The sequence below is a fragment of the Microtus ochrogaster genome, chromosome 22 (assembly GCF_000317375.1).
Source record: "Microtus ochrogaster isolate Prairie Vole_2 chromosome 22, MicOch1.0, whole genome shotgun sequence".
Taxonomy (NCBI): Eukaryota; Metazoa; Chordata; class Mammalia; order Rodentia; family Cricetidae; genus Microtus; species Microtus ochrogaster.
Genome location: NC_022023.1, coordinates 1008231 through 1023890, shown reverse-complemented (window position 1 = coordinate 1023890; position 15660 = coordinate 1008231). Strand labels below are relative to the sequence as shown.

At 53.4% G+C, this 15660-nt stretch overlaps 1 protein-coding gene across 4 annotated transcripts in view; it reads left to right on the top strand.

The window, feature by feature from the left end:
- The window catches only part of Gdpd5 (glycerophosphodiester phosphodiesterase domain containing 5), a 78380-nt gene that overhangs the window by 33548 nt on the left and 29172 nt on the right, over positions 1-15660 (top strand). For all 4 annotated transcript variants that reach the window (XM_013350177.2, XM_026784384.1, XM_026784383.1 and 1 more), the window contains one exon: positions 6454-6630. In XM_013350177.2, the coding sequence (XP_013205631.1) occupies positions 6514-6630 (117 nt within the window). In that variant the 5' untranslated portion in view covers positions 6454-6513. The remainder of the gene's footprint in view (positions 1-6453; positions 6631-15660) is intronic.

Below are 15660 nucleotides of genomic sequence, written 5' to 3'. Positions count from 1 at the left end.
AGCTCTGTAGACCAGGCTGGTCTCAAACTCACAGAGATCCGCCTGCCTCTGCCTCCCGAGTGCTGGGATTAAAGGCGTGCGTCACCATCGCCCGGCACGACTTGCCTATTTAAAGAGCACAACTCAGTGGTTTTTAGTAGAGCCACAGTCACAGAAGCAGTACCACTAATTCTAGAATGTTTCATCACTTTCAGAAGCAGCCCCAGACCCACTGTCAGGTGCCCCATCCTCTCTCACGCTCCTAGCCCTGAGATTATTCCTTCATCATTTTCTGTTTGCCCGGGCAGACCTTATAAATAGAATCACTTAGCCGTCTATTTTAAGTGGCTCCCTGTATTTACAGTAGCATTTTCAAGATTGGTTTGTCAATCAAGCACCCATGTTCTACTCCTTTGTGTGGGTGTCCTTTCTAAAGTAGGGGACCCCTGTTTCTGAGACAGGGTCTCTCATTCGGCCAGCAACTCATCAGTTAGGTTCTGCCTTTCTCCACCTCCCCAGAGTGCTGGGATTGTAAGTACACACAACCCTGCCTGGGTTTATTTATGTGTGTGTGTGTGTGTGCATGTGCGTGTGTGCATGCATGTGTGTGTGCATGTGTACGTGTGTGTGTGTGTGTGTGCGTGTGTACGTGCATGTGTGCGTGCGTGTGTGCGTGTGTGTGTGTGTGTGTGTGCACGCACATGCATGTATCTCAGTGCCCCTGTGGAGGTCAGAGGAAAACTTGTGGGAATCAGTTCTCTTCTTCTACCACGTGAGTTCATTCTGGGGGTCAACCTTGGGTCACCAGGCTGAGTGGCAAGCCTCTGCCCACTGAGCCATCTAACTGGCTCTATGCCCAGCTTCCTTGTGTAGGTCCTGGGGATCAAACTCAGGTCCTCTTGCACACATGGCAGACATGTTACCCACCGAGCCATCACCCCATTGCGTAAATGAACACTTCCTGGTGCTCTTGCGTCTAGCCCCAATCCCGTGACATGTAAAGTAAGGCTCAGAGAGAATGACTTGCAATGTCACATCACAAGTCTCCCTGGGGAGACCACATTAACACTCACGCCCTCACGTCTCACGGAAGAGACTGGGCATCACGGTCTGAGGCCTGGTGTCTTACCAGCTGGCAGTCATAGATGGGCAGAGGGGTGGGGACACAAGGCGGGCACAACCAGGAGGTTAAGGTGGCAGAGGACTTTGGAGGTTGGTGTGCAAACCCAACCCCCATACCAGACACTTTCTCCATGTGAGGCCAGGAGGCTAGGCTGCAGAGCTCAGAGCCAAGTGTCCAGGCAGAACACAGGACTCTGGGCTAGGGAGAGACCTTTCACATCCCAGAGCTGGCAGAAGCTCTTGGCAGGAGATTTCTCTGGCAGTTGGTTGGTATGAGCAGTCTTAGGAGGTGGCTTGAAGAAATCATGGCTGCTGAGTGGTGCTATTAGCTTTGCTGGGAGGGGAGGGTGGTGACAGGCTGGGGGACAGGAGGAAAGAACCTTGTCTGTGAGGGCTGACCTCTGTGTCAGCTGCTCAGCGTCCAACCAGCGACTTGGTGAGTAGAACTGGTTTGACAAGCTTCTGGAAGGTTCTCTCCTCACTGCTCTGTGCTGGACCCCGGGGTTATGGGGACAGTCAGTTGCCCCATGGGGCAGGCACACATTGTCACAAGCGCCCATGTCAGCAGTGCACACATAACAAAATGGTCCAGGAAATAGTGGCAGGACCCGTAGGCTACAGTAGGTGCAAGAGACCTCTAACTGAGTCAGGGTTCAAGAGAGGCTCTCTGGAGACTACCAGGGTTAGGAGGTGTAACTCAGATGGGGCAGAGGGCAGGCTGGATTGGCAGAGTGCAAGTGTACCCTGGCTTTAGTGGGGTTCTGCGCAGAGGTTTGGGAAGAGAAGACCAGGCCAGGGTGGTGGCTGGGCTCGCAGAGCCTGGGAGATTCCTTCCTGCAGAAAGGCAGGAGCCACTGGCTGCTGTCTTCCGAGGCAGACAAGGTAGTCTTGGTCACTGGCTTGGGTTACCTGGTTATTGAAACAGGGAGGGGTGAGATGGTCTCTGTTTGGGACACACAGAGGGAACAGAAGGAATCGTCCAGCTATGGACAGGATAAACATTTACCGGAGGCTGGGAGAAGCCCAGAGGTAGAATCGCAGAGTCTTGAGTCTGGGGGTCGGGGTGGGGGTGGAGAGGACACACCACTTCACTGCTGTCCTTTCGAACGGAGCCATCATTTTTATTCTTAGGTGAAGTGACCAGGAGGCCAGCAGTCAATGGTCAGGGAGCCCTGGCCCTGCTCCTGGATTCACCAAGGGCCTTGGTCCTTGCAGGGAGACAGCCCTCCTCCACCCCAGCCTAGCAATTCACAGAGTGTGCCTCATAATCTCCAAAGCAAAGCCTGTCACCCCCATTATACTTCCAGAGACTGAGGCCCAGACAAGAGCCTGGAGTGCAATCGCCTCCTCCTGCTGGGAGGCAGGGACATATGTGATGAGATTAATAGCTGATGTGACAGTGGAGACCTTAATGCTGGGGTTGCCTGGATGAGCTCTGGCTTCCCGGCTGTGGCTTCCGTTTCCACCTTCTCTGGAAGACTGAGCATGTGGGAGTGTATAGGTGGGGGCCAGGACTGTACTTGTATTGGTAGCTGAACTTGGGTAAGAGTCTCCCAGGTGATACTGGTTTTGAAGGTATGAAGGGGTCCTGGGGAACAGCTGAGGCTTGGCGCTGTGTCAGGACTGGAATCCCTGAAAAGAGGTCGTTAGTGAAGGTACGGCTTCAGTTGGGGGTCAAGAGCGGCGGGGGCTGGGTCCCCAGGCACCCAGCCGCCCACATGGCTAGCTTAGCTTATGACCCGAAATAATTACACGGAAACTGTATTCTTTCAATCACTGCCTGACCCATTAGTTCCAGCCTCTTATTGGCTAGCTCTTACATATTGATCTAACCCATTTCTATTATTCTGTGTGGTCCACAGGCTGGCTTACCAGGAATGATCTTAACCTGCATCTGTCTGGAGTGGGGGAATCATGGCGGCTCTCTGACTCAGCTTCTTTCTCCCAGCATCCTGTTCTATTTTCTCCGCCTACTTAAGGGCTGGCCTATGAAATGGGCCTAGGCAGTTTCTTTATTAATAAGAAATCACTCCCACATCACCAGGGTTGAAGGAGCCATGGAGTGAAGTTGAGGCTTGGCACCGTTTAGCAGGGTTCGAGCCCCCGAGGGGCGTCCAGGAGAAGCTGTTGGTGAAGACGCAGCCAGGTTACAGGGGCAGGCACAGCATTTTGGAGATTCCAGGGTCATGTCATTATGAACACCAAGGGCAGCGGCAGTTCTAGAGTGGAGTTAACTGAGCCTGGGAGACAAACTGTGGGTTCTGTGGATAGCAGACCTGGAAAAGTGCCGCTGCCGTGGGTGAAACCCGGACACGGACACTGAGTTATTCACACTGTTGGAGTTCGATTTGATTTCACTTGATTGTGACTGTGTCCTGATTATTCCCTCCTGGGGTAATTACCCCTTCCCTGACATCCTTCGACGAGGGACCGTGACCTGAGAGCTGTACACCGGAGCAAACCCTTTCTTCCCCGAGTTGATTTTGGTCATGGTGTTTTATCACAGCCACAGAAATCCCAAAGAAGGCACCTGCCCTTGCAGGTTGACATCTGCAGAATTAACCTTAAACACTGCCTCCAGGAAGCAGCCTTGAGCCCTGGCACCCTCTCCTTCCGTCATGACCTGACTCACACTCCCAGCTTATGGGAGGCAGAGGCAGCCAGGCGGCAGAGGGTATCTCTACACATCCCCTCTCTCTGAAGAGCCGGACAAGAAGTATTTTAGGCTCTGCAGGTCACATGACCCCTTAGCGGTCACTTGCCCTATAGTTCTAGTTAAAGCAGCCACAGACGGTGCAAGCAGAGGGGCCAAACGTAGCTATGGTTGATAAAGCTTTATTTATGGATGCTGGGCTTTGATTTTCATAGATTTTTTCTTTTTTTTTTTTTTACTGATTTTGTTGAGTTATAAATTTTTCTCTGCTCTTCTCCCTTTCTCTCCCCTCCCCTTCAACCCTCTCCCATGGTCCCCATGCTCCCAGTTTACTCGGGAGATCTTATCCTTTTTCATAGAATTTTTATGGGTCACAAGATATGCTTGTTTTAAGTCCATTTTCCCCAGTGATTTAAAAATGTAGAAAACATTCTTAGATTTCAAGCTGTACAAAAAACAAAGGAGTAGGCAACTGGTCAGATTTGGCAAGGCCGTGGCTATAGTTTGCCAAGCCGTGGGCTAGAATGAGGTCCCTTGGAGCCAGACTGCCTGGTTATGAATTTTAGCTTTACTGTATTACCTTTGTTAGGGGCGGAGTCTCTCTGAGCTTCAGATTTCTAGCGTATAAAATGATTAAGACAAGGCTTTGAGAAAGTTAAAGGGTATGCCACTTTGGAAAATAAATTTGGTACTTATCCCAAATAAGTACCAAATATCAAATATAAGAGTCATCACATGATGCAGAAAATCTATGCCCAAGTGTATCCAAGAGAAGTGAAAATCCACGTCCACACCAAAACAAGCAAAAACTGGTAACAACCTAGAGTATCCTCAACCAACAAGTGGGGGACAGGAGGTAACATAGCCACACCACTGAATATTATTTACCTATTTAAAAACTGGTAGCCAGGAGTGCTGGTGCATGCCTATAATTCCAGCACTTGAGAGGCTAGTGACAAGTTCAAGGGCAACCTGGGTTACCTGGCCTTGTCTCAGAAAAGGAGATGAAGTCTGATGCTTGGTGTGACGTGGATAAACCTCGAAGAGATTTTGTTAGTATCATGTAAAAGACATGGCTTGCAAGCGGGTAAGCTCTAGAACTGGTAAATCTATAGCCACTGAAAGTGACTCGGTAGCTGTCAAGCCTGAGGGGTGGCCTAGGGTGAGTAAGGGTGCTATTGCCCATGGGCTTTGGGTGGTGGCTGGGACAGCTCGGGTGTTTGGTAGGGGTGGTTAGGAAGCAAATACAACTTGAGCCAACACTCTGAAGATGCACACACCGAACACCACACCACACTCGTGCAAGGGTGACCTTTATAGACGTGAAGTGTGTTTCGATAGGAAAACAAGACACCCCTTCCTTCCCATGAATGCTGGTAGTACTTCTGCATGGGAAACATGGGGACCGGGGCCCCCTTGTCTCAGGATCTGGTGGGGGACTTATAGCTTTGCATCTTAGAGTCTCATCTGTATGTCAGAATCACCATGCTGGTGACATCCATAGATTGGGGCTGAAGTTCCAGTGATGTCTGGTTCCCTGGTCACACTTGATCAACACCAACTCTGGGAGGATGAATCCTGGGGGAATTGGGGGGGGGGGTCCAAACTGACAAGCAGCACTGGGTAGCGGCTCATCCCTCAGGGGACCTCCTGTTGTCCTAAAGCCTCTACAGTTCCCACCATGCCGAATGCCCCTTGGGGAGGAAATGCTTGGGGGTGCTGGAGTGGACCCCTAATGCTTTCACATAGTGTGGGACAGGACAGGCATGGCTCTCTCTCTCTCTCTCTCTCTCTCTCTCTCTCTCTCTCTCTCTCTCTCTCTGAACCTTGGTTTGTTCAACAGGTGGATGGGTGGCCTTAGGATGGGGTGCCTGCCACGTTAGGTGACAGTGACGATGGAGAGGAAGCATGGGTGTGTGACACCTGCATTTCCAGTGCTCCGTGCCTGTCAGTGTTTCTGATCATGTGTTCTGTAGTATGTTTATTTTGAAAGTCTGCTATTGCCAGGCTCTGTTCCAGTGACGGGGGAGACAGCAGAGAATTAAAAAGACAAAACTCCTCGCCTTCGTGGAACTTACGGCGGGGTGGGCAGGCGAAGGAAATAAGCAGATAAATTATATTTAAGAACATGGCTGAGAAAATAGATCTGAGACTGTGGGAGGGAGCCTAGGGGGTAGGGGAGGGGCTCCAGGGCTGTGAAAGTCTTACTAACCCGGCAGGATGGTGCATGCCTGCGACACTCGGGAGGCTGGGGCAGGAGGATCAAAGTTCAGGGTCAGTTATATACTGAGCTGAGAGAGATGAAGGGGGGAATGACAGGGGAAAAGAGGGAGGGATGGAGAGAGAAGAAAGAGAAGAGGAGAGAGAGAGAGAGAGAGAGAGAGAGAGAGAGAGAGAGAGAGAGAGAGAGAGAATGAGCTAAAAACCTGAAAGGCAAAGATGGAGCCATGCAGATTTCCAAGGGAGGTGAAATCATCATACTAGGTAAAGGTGGCAAACACTGAAGGCATCGGTGACCGGGGGGGGGGGGGTAAGAAATAGGGAGGATGGGTGCCAGGGACCGTTAAGGATGACTCTTCCTCCAGGACCCCATAGAACTTCCAGAAGAGGGTAATCTCCCTGACCTAGGTTATGGTGACTTCTGCAGAACCAATGCCTCACCCTTTCCCTAACCCACAACTCTGTGCTTTTTCCTACAGTACCAGTCAGGGGCCTCCATGGGCGCTTGAGGGCTGGGCGCCAGGGCCGCGGGCACGAGCATGGTGAGACACCAGCCCCTGCAGTACTACGAGCCCCAACTGTGCCTCTCATGCCTCACTGGCATCTATGGTTGCCGCTGGAAGCGCTACCAACGTTCACATGATGACACCACACCGGTAAGCTATCCTGGGATGGAATCAGAGGCATCCGGAAGCCCAGTGAGGGGGCCCTGGAGCTGAGGGAAATCAGGGCTCAGCTGTCTCTGGTTCTGGATAGGCCATAGCTCTTCCAGAGTTCAGTCTCTTCCTCAGCAAAATTAGCCTAGAAGGCTCCTAGCCTCCCTCAGGTGAGAGAGTCGGGAAGGAGCTTGTTGCATGGATGTAGATAGTGGGGACAACCTGCTCCAAGGGACCCTGAACAGGAAAGAGTTTGGGATGAAAAACAGAAGTTCTCAGTTCCCACAGATCTGAAAGGTCAGGTAGGGGTGTCAGGAGAATGAGGAGGTGGGTCTGGCCATCCTGGAGCCCGGGAGCCGATGGAGCCACGGCCTGGCACCAGGGCCCAGTCACCTGAGCTGCTGGCTTGCCAGGCCTGGCAGCAGGTGCTAAGGTGGATAAAGAGGCCTCAGTGCTGGCTTCCTGGGCAGACCAAGCAGCCCTCCTGTCCCTGGGGCGCTGTCAGCCTGTGGATCTGGTTTCTTCTCTGAAGGAACCCGATTCCTGTGTGGTGTTTATCTAAAAGCTTTGCTGCCTGGAGAACAGCTTTTTCTCCTCCCTCTTGCTTGTCTGAACAAAGAAGCTAGCCTCCGAATTCACCAGCTGGCCGCAAACAGGCTGGAGGGTCAAGGGTACAGCAGCTGAGGTGGGAGGGATGGGGCGGTCAGGCTGCTGGCCTACCTGCCGGCCGTCCTCTGTGCTGGAGAGGGACGGAGAGTAAGGCTGTGTCCGGAGCCTAGGACCCCCCTGAGGAGCATGGGTCAGTAAAATAGACCAAAACACTTCCTGTAGGAAGGAGGAAACATGGCTGAACAGCCCAAGGGAAAGGAAGAGGAAGGGGCACGGCCAAGGCCACACAGTAGCCCTGGCAGTGTTAGGATGGAGCCCAGCCCCCCGCTGTGCCCTCAGCCTGAGCTGGCATCCCGGGCGCCACATGGTATGGCCATTCTCTCTTAGGTAGACACAGGCCAGAGTTGACAGACTAAGGGTCAGGGGTGCCTCTTCCCCTTGTCGCCAGTGTCTCTGTGAGCTGTGTACCTGGGAGGGAGAGGCGGTAACATACCCTCTCACAGGCCAACATACGAGACAGGGATGTTAAGTGGCCAGCATGGTGCCACGTGTAAGAAGACATTAGGACAGGGCACTCCGATGCCAAGCCTCAGCTACTACATCTCTGAGGCGAGAAGAGACCAGCTTAATGACATCATCATTATGGACCATCCGCTTGTCCCACTCCGGCCTAGGGCAGGCAGCAGGTCTCTTCCACCCACCCTCCCTGTGACTGGGAACCCTGTATGCGCTGTGAGTTAGTGCTGTGCTGACAGGCTCGACTCTTCACTGCTCCTAATGACCCGTGGGTCACGGAGAGACGGAAGCCAGGGACCGGAGCAAGATCACTCGGGTGGTAATAGGCAGCCGAGGTTGAGGAAGGACAGCCAAGCTTCCAATGGAAAGGCCACTGCTTAGGCAGCCCTCATAGGCCTTGAGTCAAGAAGTGAAGGTACTTGATTATGACCCAAAGAGGGGTGGAGAAAGTGTGTGCCTGGGGAGTCTAAGCCGTGGGGACACCAGCGTCTGGGGTGCTGGGTATGGTATGGAACCAAGGCCGAAGGAGCGGCAGAACCTCAATCCATTCTGTTTCTGCAGATGGCTGAGCTCACCTCAGGGGACCCTAAAGTCAGCTGAGGATGAGCCTCTGAGACTCACAGCCCGCCAGCCCGCTTCCTCTCCTACTTGTGTGAATATTCCTTCTCTTTTTTGTCCCCTCCTGCCACAGATGGCCAGAATGGCCATAGGGCTATGCTGGGCTCCCTTGCCAGCCCGGCGCAGCGAAGGGAACAGAGGGTCTGCTGCGGTCTCAAAGATGGCTGAAGTACAGTCGGTAGGGTGCTTGCTTAGCATGCGGGAAGTCCTGGGTTTGCTTCCCAGCACTGGATAAACCGGGTGTGAAGGCACAGGAGTGTGTAAGCCCAGCACTTGGGAGCGGGAGAAGGAAGGTCAGAAGTTCAAAGTCATTCTTAGTCACTTAGAGAGTTCCAAGCCAGCCTGAGACCCTGCCTCAAAACAAAAGCAGCTGCTGTAAAATAGGGCCTACATACAGTCTACTGGACAAGTAGAAGCCACTGCTGGCTCTGGGGAGCAGGGAGGAGAGGCCTCTGCAAGGGGGTCCTCCCTCACCTGTGTCTCAGCCTGTGACAGGGGTGGCCGTGAGCGGATGAGTCCCGGAGCTAGGAAATAAGGCAGATAGTCGCGGTAAGAGTTAATTAACATATTGAACACCTGCTGCGAGCAGGGAAGGAACAATTGACTGCCCATAAATGTGAGAACGAACATCTCTGCTGGCCACAACTAATTGTGCACCCATTTTACAGAGGGAGAAAATCCAGGTACAGAGCAGTTGTCCCCGAGGTCACGACAGACCCGCAGCCACGGTGTCTGGAGGCTGCAGGCTGCAGAAAGATTGCACTGATGTCTGGATAATGAGAGCACAGGGAGAATGGGCCAGGAACAGGGTCTGGGGCGAGGGAGGGTTGTTCTCTGATGCCAAGCTGGGATCGCCTGTGGCAGCCTGCTCAGACCAGACTGTCTCCCAAGGGAGCGCTGGGGATAAGCAGGGTCCCAGAGCTGGGAAAGGAACCCCTCTTCCATGAAGACCACCCTTCTGCCCACTCCCAAGCCTTTGTTCACAGTACACAGCAAATGGAAGAAGGAAGCTGGGAGCTGGAGATAGAATTGCCTCTCCTGCTGCTGGCCGAGGGTGTGGAGGGTGCCTCACCCGATGAAGGCAAGAAAGGGAAGAGGAGCTTTTTATAACTGGGGATAATTAATTGGCTGTTGTTTGTGACTCATTACTTTAATACTGCCAATTAAGGACTCAGTGAGACAGAGACTGTTCTCAAGCTGGCCCTGGCCCTCCTCCCTATTTCACCCCTCCCCCAAGCCCCTGGGTCCCCTCAAGGCAGCAGTGTCAAAACCAGCACCACACTGAGAGGGATTTAGGTCAGAGGCTTGGAGGAACTTCCTAAAGTAGACACCAAGAAGCCAGAGTATGGTAATCAGCTGCCTTGCAAGTCTGTGCTAAGCTTGCCTTTTAAAAGCTGTTTTGACCTTAATTGATTCCTCCTGGCTTGTGGATGGAGTGCCAAGAAGGAGTGATTTATTCAAGCTGAGGGGTCCTGGGCACAGTGTGAACCCCTGCTCATACCCAGCTTCCCTCTTCCACCTCCATAATGCTGTATTTATGGATGCAATCAACAAACCTATTCTGGCACATGCGCACACATCACAGTTGCGGCTGACCCGGTTCTCTCCTTCCCTGAAAGGGAGCCCAGGCTGGCGAGAGCCAGGGGGCCGTTATGAATAGACACCCAGATCACCCAGGGAAATCAAAGCCAGGTTCAGGGGTTCCTGGGAGTGGGTGGTAAGCCAGGGTGTCTGTTTCTCCTGACTGGTGTTTGGGAGAGGAAAAATCATTGAGCATCATCTGGGAAAAGGAAGCAATGCTACCTGGGAGACCTGAGCCTGCAGCAGTTCTGAGCAGTCCGGACTTTAGCCTGGGGTCAAGCTGTGCAAAGGCCCCAGGGTTACATTGTGCAGAACCCTCTGAGAGCCCTTGAGAGGGAGGTCAGGGGGCCAGAAGAGAGTTTGGGGAAGTGATATGTCTGCGTGTACGTGTGAGTATGTGCATGCATGTGTGCGTGCCTACGTGCAGGAATGTGGGCAAGGGGAGAGATTCCACACACACCTAAGGGGTCCAATCACAGGCCGACCTCGGCAGAGCCCTGGAAAGAGTCCCTGTCATCCCATAGCTCTTAGTCTGGGAAGCTGGAGGCCACCCTTAGAGATACAACCAGTGCTGTGAAGGCATGGGTGAGCCTTTGAGAAGGGAATGGCAGGGGTGGGCAGGCAAGTCAGTGCCCCAGCACCAGTGGCCTCCCTCTTGGGGTGGAACTAGGTGATGGCTCCTTTTGCCATGTGGGTCTGTCCCTCCATTGCCCTTCCACACCGGCCATGCTAGCCTTACTGTCACAGCTTCTCCGTGTTCTGGGGAATCTGGCCCTCTCAGCACAGAGGCTTCGCCTGCCTGTCTCAGTGCCCACTACCTCCCCTTCTCTTAACTAGATGTCTCTCCACCAAACCAAGCCATTGCTTCCTTCCCTGTCATGTGAGCTCTCAGAACAGTTTGGGCCGGTGCTAGCCATAAGGACTGGGATTTCCTCACCCTTGCAGTGGACACAAAGCCTGGCTCAGGCGTGGCAATGCGTGCTAAGAGCAATGCAGAACAGACGATGGTTTGGATAGTGGCTGGTGACTGCCTGGAGCGTATGCCTGCCATCATCTTGCTGACTCTTGGGGAGATGGCACCCCCTGAGTTCTCGAGTGTTGGGGTTCTGGAGAAGGAAGATACACATGTATGATAAGGGGATTGCTGGATTCCAGGCCTGCCTGCCTGTTGGGCTGCTGGCTGTGGCTGACTCAGCCCTTGGGTTCTCACAGGCCCCCCCTTGAAGGCTGAGATTGGCTTTGTCTACAGGTGGACCAGAAAAGGGGAATTTCCCAGCTTCCTGTCCTGGCAGTCTTGTGGTTTGATTCTTGGTTGGGGTGTAGGTGTAGAGAGACTTCAGGGTTGCCCTGGTGATGAAGTCTCTTTAAGCAGATGCCAGGATATAGTTGGATTCAATCAAATGCAGCTGGACCCTCCTTTGCCAGGCATCTGCATCTCTAACTCTGCCCTTTCTTCTGACGCTGCTAGTGCCCTCAGGTGGGCCCTGGGCCTCTTAGCCTCAGTCTGCTTGCCAGTTAAACGGGTTATTAGATGTGTACTTGTCTAATTATTAAATGGGCACCCGTGTGCCTCCTGTCCCATGTAAGAAGAGACCCTTCCCTAACCTTGAAAAGAATGCATCCTCCCTACAGATGTCTCCTTTTGATGGCTACAGGGAGAGTCTAAAGGATGAGGGATGACACTCTGGGCTTTAGTTTTCTACTTCTATAGTGCGGTGGTGTAAGAAGAAAATGGGAGAGGGTCTCCTGGCATCCTTCACCTCCTCTGGAAAGGATACGAGCAACACCTAGGTCCTAGCAGGTGGAGGCCCGGACCGTTCCTTAGGGAGGGTGTGATCAGTGGCCCGTCCTCAGGGTCCTCCAGCTCTGCTTGCCTGAAGAGTGGGCAGGAGGAAAGAGAAGTTGAAAGCTGGGCCTGATGATCTCCTCCCATCTAATGGGCTGCTCTGAGGACGCCCTGGCAGAAGCGAGGACAGACAGAGGCCTAACTGCCCAGCCTTCTGTAGCCTGGAGAAATAAATCCAGCCTCTTACACTGCCAGGAACTGGCTGGCAGTGGGATTGTAATAATCGCCTCCCAGCTTGGCCCTAATGCTGCCTTCTATCTCAGCCCTACCTAGCTGCCCCTCCCCCAAATCTCCTGGGCACGAGCCAGCATAGTCCTGCCAGGGCATGCCAAGCTCTGCTTCCCAGGAACTCCTGCCCTCTTCCCAGCCCGCATTTCCTCCATCCCTCATTTGAAACTTGGTGAGTTGGGCATGGGGCAGAGGTGTCCCTGGATGCTGGGAATCGCATGACTCTGGGACTCCCAAGCAGAACTGGACCATGTGAGACATGTGGGCAGCTAGGCTGAACAGGTCAGCAGAGGCAGGGTCGCACACAGGAAGAAGGCTTGCTTCTGTCCAGACAGGGTGGAAATCTAGAAACAAATTGCAGACACCAGAAAATCTGCCGTGTGGTAGACTGAAGTGGGTGTCCTTGCAAGCATCCTGTAGCATGGGGACGTTTCGTGCGGCAGCATGGGAGGTCTTACCCCTTACCTCACACCAGCATAAACTCCAAATGGATTGAAATGTGGTTTTCCTATTCCTATTTCTTGGGAAAGCATTGAGGAAGTTGTTGAGAAAAATCTGACTGTCTGGGAAGATGTAAGTGGAAAGATGCTCGAGGCTTTGTTGGACTCTGGAGGTAGGCTCTGGAGGCCTTCTTGGTGTTTTGCCATCCAGAAGGATGGGCGGGGCTCAAGGCTGAGCACTCCCTGCAGTAACTATGACTTTAAGTGTAGTGTCTGCTCTCAGCCACTCTTCTCAAGCACAAAGGCGGAACCGAAGAAAGCAAAAAGGGGTAGACCCGATGATGTGAAAACTTAAATTGGGGGTCTGAGGTGGAGCTCAGCTGGTGGGGTGCCGCGTTTGCTGAAGCTGACATTCAGTGCTTTCTAATACCGTGTAATTCTAGCTCTTGGGGGGTAGAGTCAAGAGGATCAGGGGCTCAGAATCATCCCTAGCTTAAAAAAATAAGGGTGTATTTGTGTGTGTGTGTGTGTGTGTGTGTGTGTGTGTGTGTGTGTGTGTGTGTGTACGAGATGCCCCAGAAGATACAGGCACTTGTCACCCAAGCCTGGTGGCCCCGAGTTCAGGCCATGAAACCCAAAGTGGAAAGAGAGATCCTATTTGCTAACATTATCCTCTGACTTCCACAAATGCACATGGCGTCCGCATGTGCGTGAGTGCAGACACACACCTAGATAAAAATTATTTTAATCTAAAATATTGGCCGTAAGAAGAGAAGCCATTTCCCCGAACAAGACTTGTCTGCTCTGTCTGCCTCTGCTCCTTCCTGCCCAGATGGAGGCTCCTCCTCCAGGAAGCCCTCTATGCCTGTTCTTCACCTGTTGCTTGCAGGGAGGTCTTGGGCAAAACCTTGACCCTCTGAGTTTGTTTCTTCTGTGGCCAGACAGGAATAATTACTTGTCCCGTGCCTTGTTTCCTTGAGACAATTGAGAATCACAGAGGCACCCAGGCCTGGTTGCAAGTTCTGGCTGACCAGTGATGTGTATTTGTTCTTTGTGCCCGTAGGCCAGTCACTTTCCCTGTCTGGGCCTTGGTTTCCTGAGACCATCCCACCTGCTTTGCAGAACTGTGGGAGTGAGATGTAGAGACCCTTATCCTCATGTCACGAAGAGCTCCTCCAGGCTCTGTCTCCCAAAGCTAGGGCTGCAGCCTGTGTGAGAGACAGGGGTTGAGCAGCGGCATGCCATGGTTGTGTCGGGGTCAGCCTCCTGACCGAGCTCCTGGGGCCCACAGCACATGACCTCCCGAGCCAGGTCTGACTTCTTGTTCTGCCTGCCTAGGGCTGCTCACCCTGGGCCGGCTGCAGGTGATCTAGCTTGCTGTCCTCAGCAGCAGGAGGAAGAGTCGGTGCAGGGCAGGCAGGGGGAGGGCGAAGACTTGATCACTGTCTTCACGTAATTAAAGGGCCGTCGGACGCGAACAGTAATTATAGGAACCGGGGTAGATCTGGCGACTTACAGCTTACACGTGTGTAATCGCTGGGGCCTGGCAGCTTTCCTGTGAGGTGGTGGTGACATCATCTCTAGGAACAGGGGAGGAAGCTGAGGGTTAAGGTGCTGAGTGCGCAACCAGTGGGTAGAAGGGCTGGAATTAAAGCCCAGATGGGCCACATACACACACTGGTCTTTTGACCCCACTATTGTTTGAGCCTTTTGGTTGGATTGATCTGTGTGGTTTCCATCGAAGGGGGTGGTTTTAGCTCCACTGGAGGGAGTCAGAGAGGCGGAGAGAGAAAGGGGACCAAGGTATGTTTATTGGAGCTCTGTATGACACACCATACCTGTCCTCATTCTAAGAGCAGGAAGCTGGGACACTAACAGGTTGGACATCTGTCTCCAAGGCTACTCAGTGGTGACCATCCCGGTATTCAAACCCAACATGGCCAAGCATCTGAGCCTCCCTACTGGTTATGCTGAGGGTCTAAGAGGGGCTCTCCCTGGGGCTGCCTGGGCTGCAGCAGGCTGACTGAACTGGGTACACAGGAGGCAGGAGCTGAGCGGGACATCTCAGGCTCTAATATCTATGATTCTGAGTCATCAATGCTGTGGGGGGGGGGGTGGCAGCCCCTACCAGGCACTGTCAGATCACAGAGTTCAGAAGCCGGGCTCTGTCCTGTCTGGGTACCCACAGACAGTGATGGGCAACTGTGTGCACCCTGGCGGCAGTCAGGGTTCACGGAAGCTGCTCGTGAGTGGAAGCCAGCAACAACAGAGTCGCCCCACCCCACCCTGCATGCTCCCCATGATCCCTGTATCTAGTCAAGTGTGGAGTCTGTCAGAGCCTGGATGCTAATGAGCTCTTTCTGTTAGCAGGGTCCTAGAGTGCAGAAGGCTCTGGCTGGGGGTGGGCAGTGAGAAAAACAGGACACAGGAAAGGATGGCCACAGGCTCATCAACAGAAGGCAGGGAAGAGAAACCACCACCTTGGGTGAAATCAGCCCACTGTGGCCCTACGGACGCAAAGGGGCTCAGCTCCTGGAGGACCAGGGCAGGAGTGGGAGGAGATGAGGCAGGACCATAGGGCTGGGACCTTGAGGATTCTCTGTCAGGTATCACCCCTCAGCTTCCTGGCCAGGCCAGTACCCACTCCCAACCCAGACCCCTTCTTTCCAGGTGGCACAGGCCTCCTGCTACCTGCCACCTGTGTGAACACAGGAACTGCCATTCCACAAACGGGCCAGTCCCCAGCTGCGTGGGAGGCTGGTCTGTTCCTTGAATCTGTCCTCTTTGCGGCTCACAGTCTCGCATTCATCCTTTCTTGGTTTCTCAGACTGTGTTCCAACATGCTAGTAGGCCCTGGGGACCCAGGTCACACCATGCCCCATTACTCCCCAGGGAACGTGTGACCTGGTGAACTCCCCTTTATTATTTACCTGTGAACCGCTGGAAGTGGCGCTGCTGACTGGACAGCACCCTTCCAAGGTAAGACTTAGGGTTCCCATCCTATAGGTGAGTCCTCCAGGCTCTGAGAACCCCTGCCCAAGCTGCAGAGCTGCATCCCCGAGACATCCTTCCCGTCTCTGCAGCCAGGTGCAGTTGCTGCAGAGCTGCATCCCCGAGACATCCTTCCTGTCTCTGCAGCCTGGTGCAGTTGATGCAGAGCTGCATCCCCGAGACATCCTTCCTGTCTCTGCA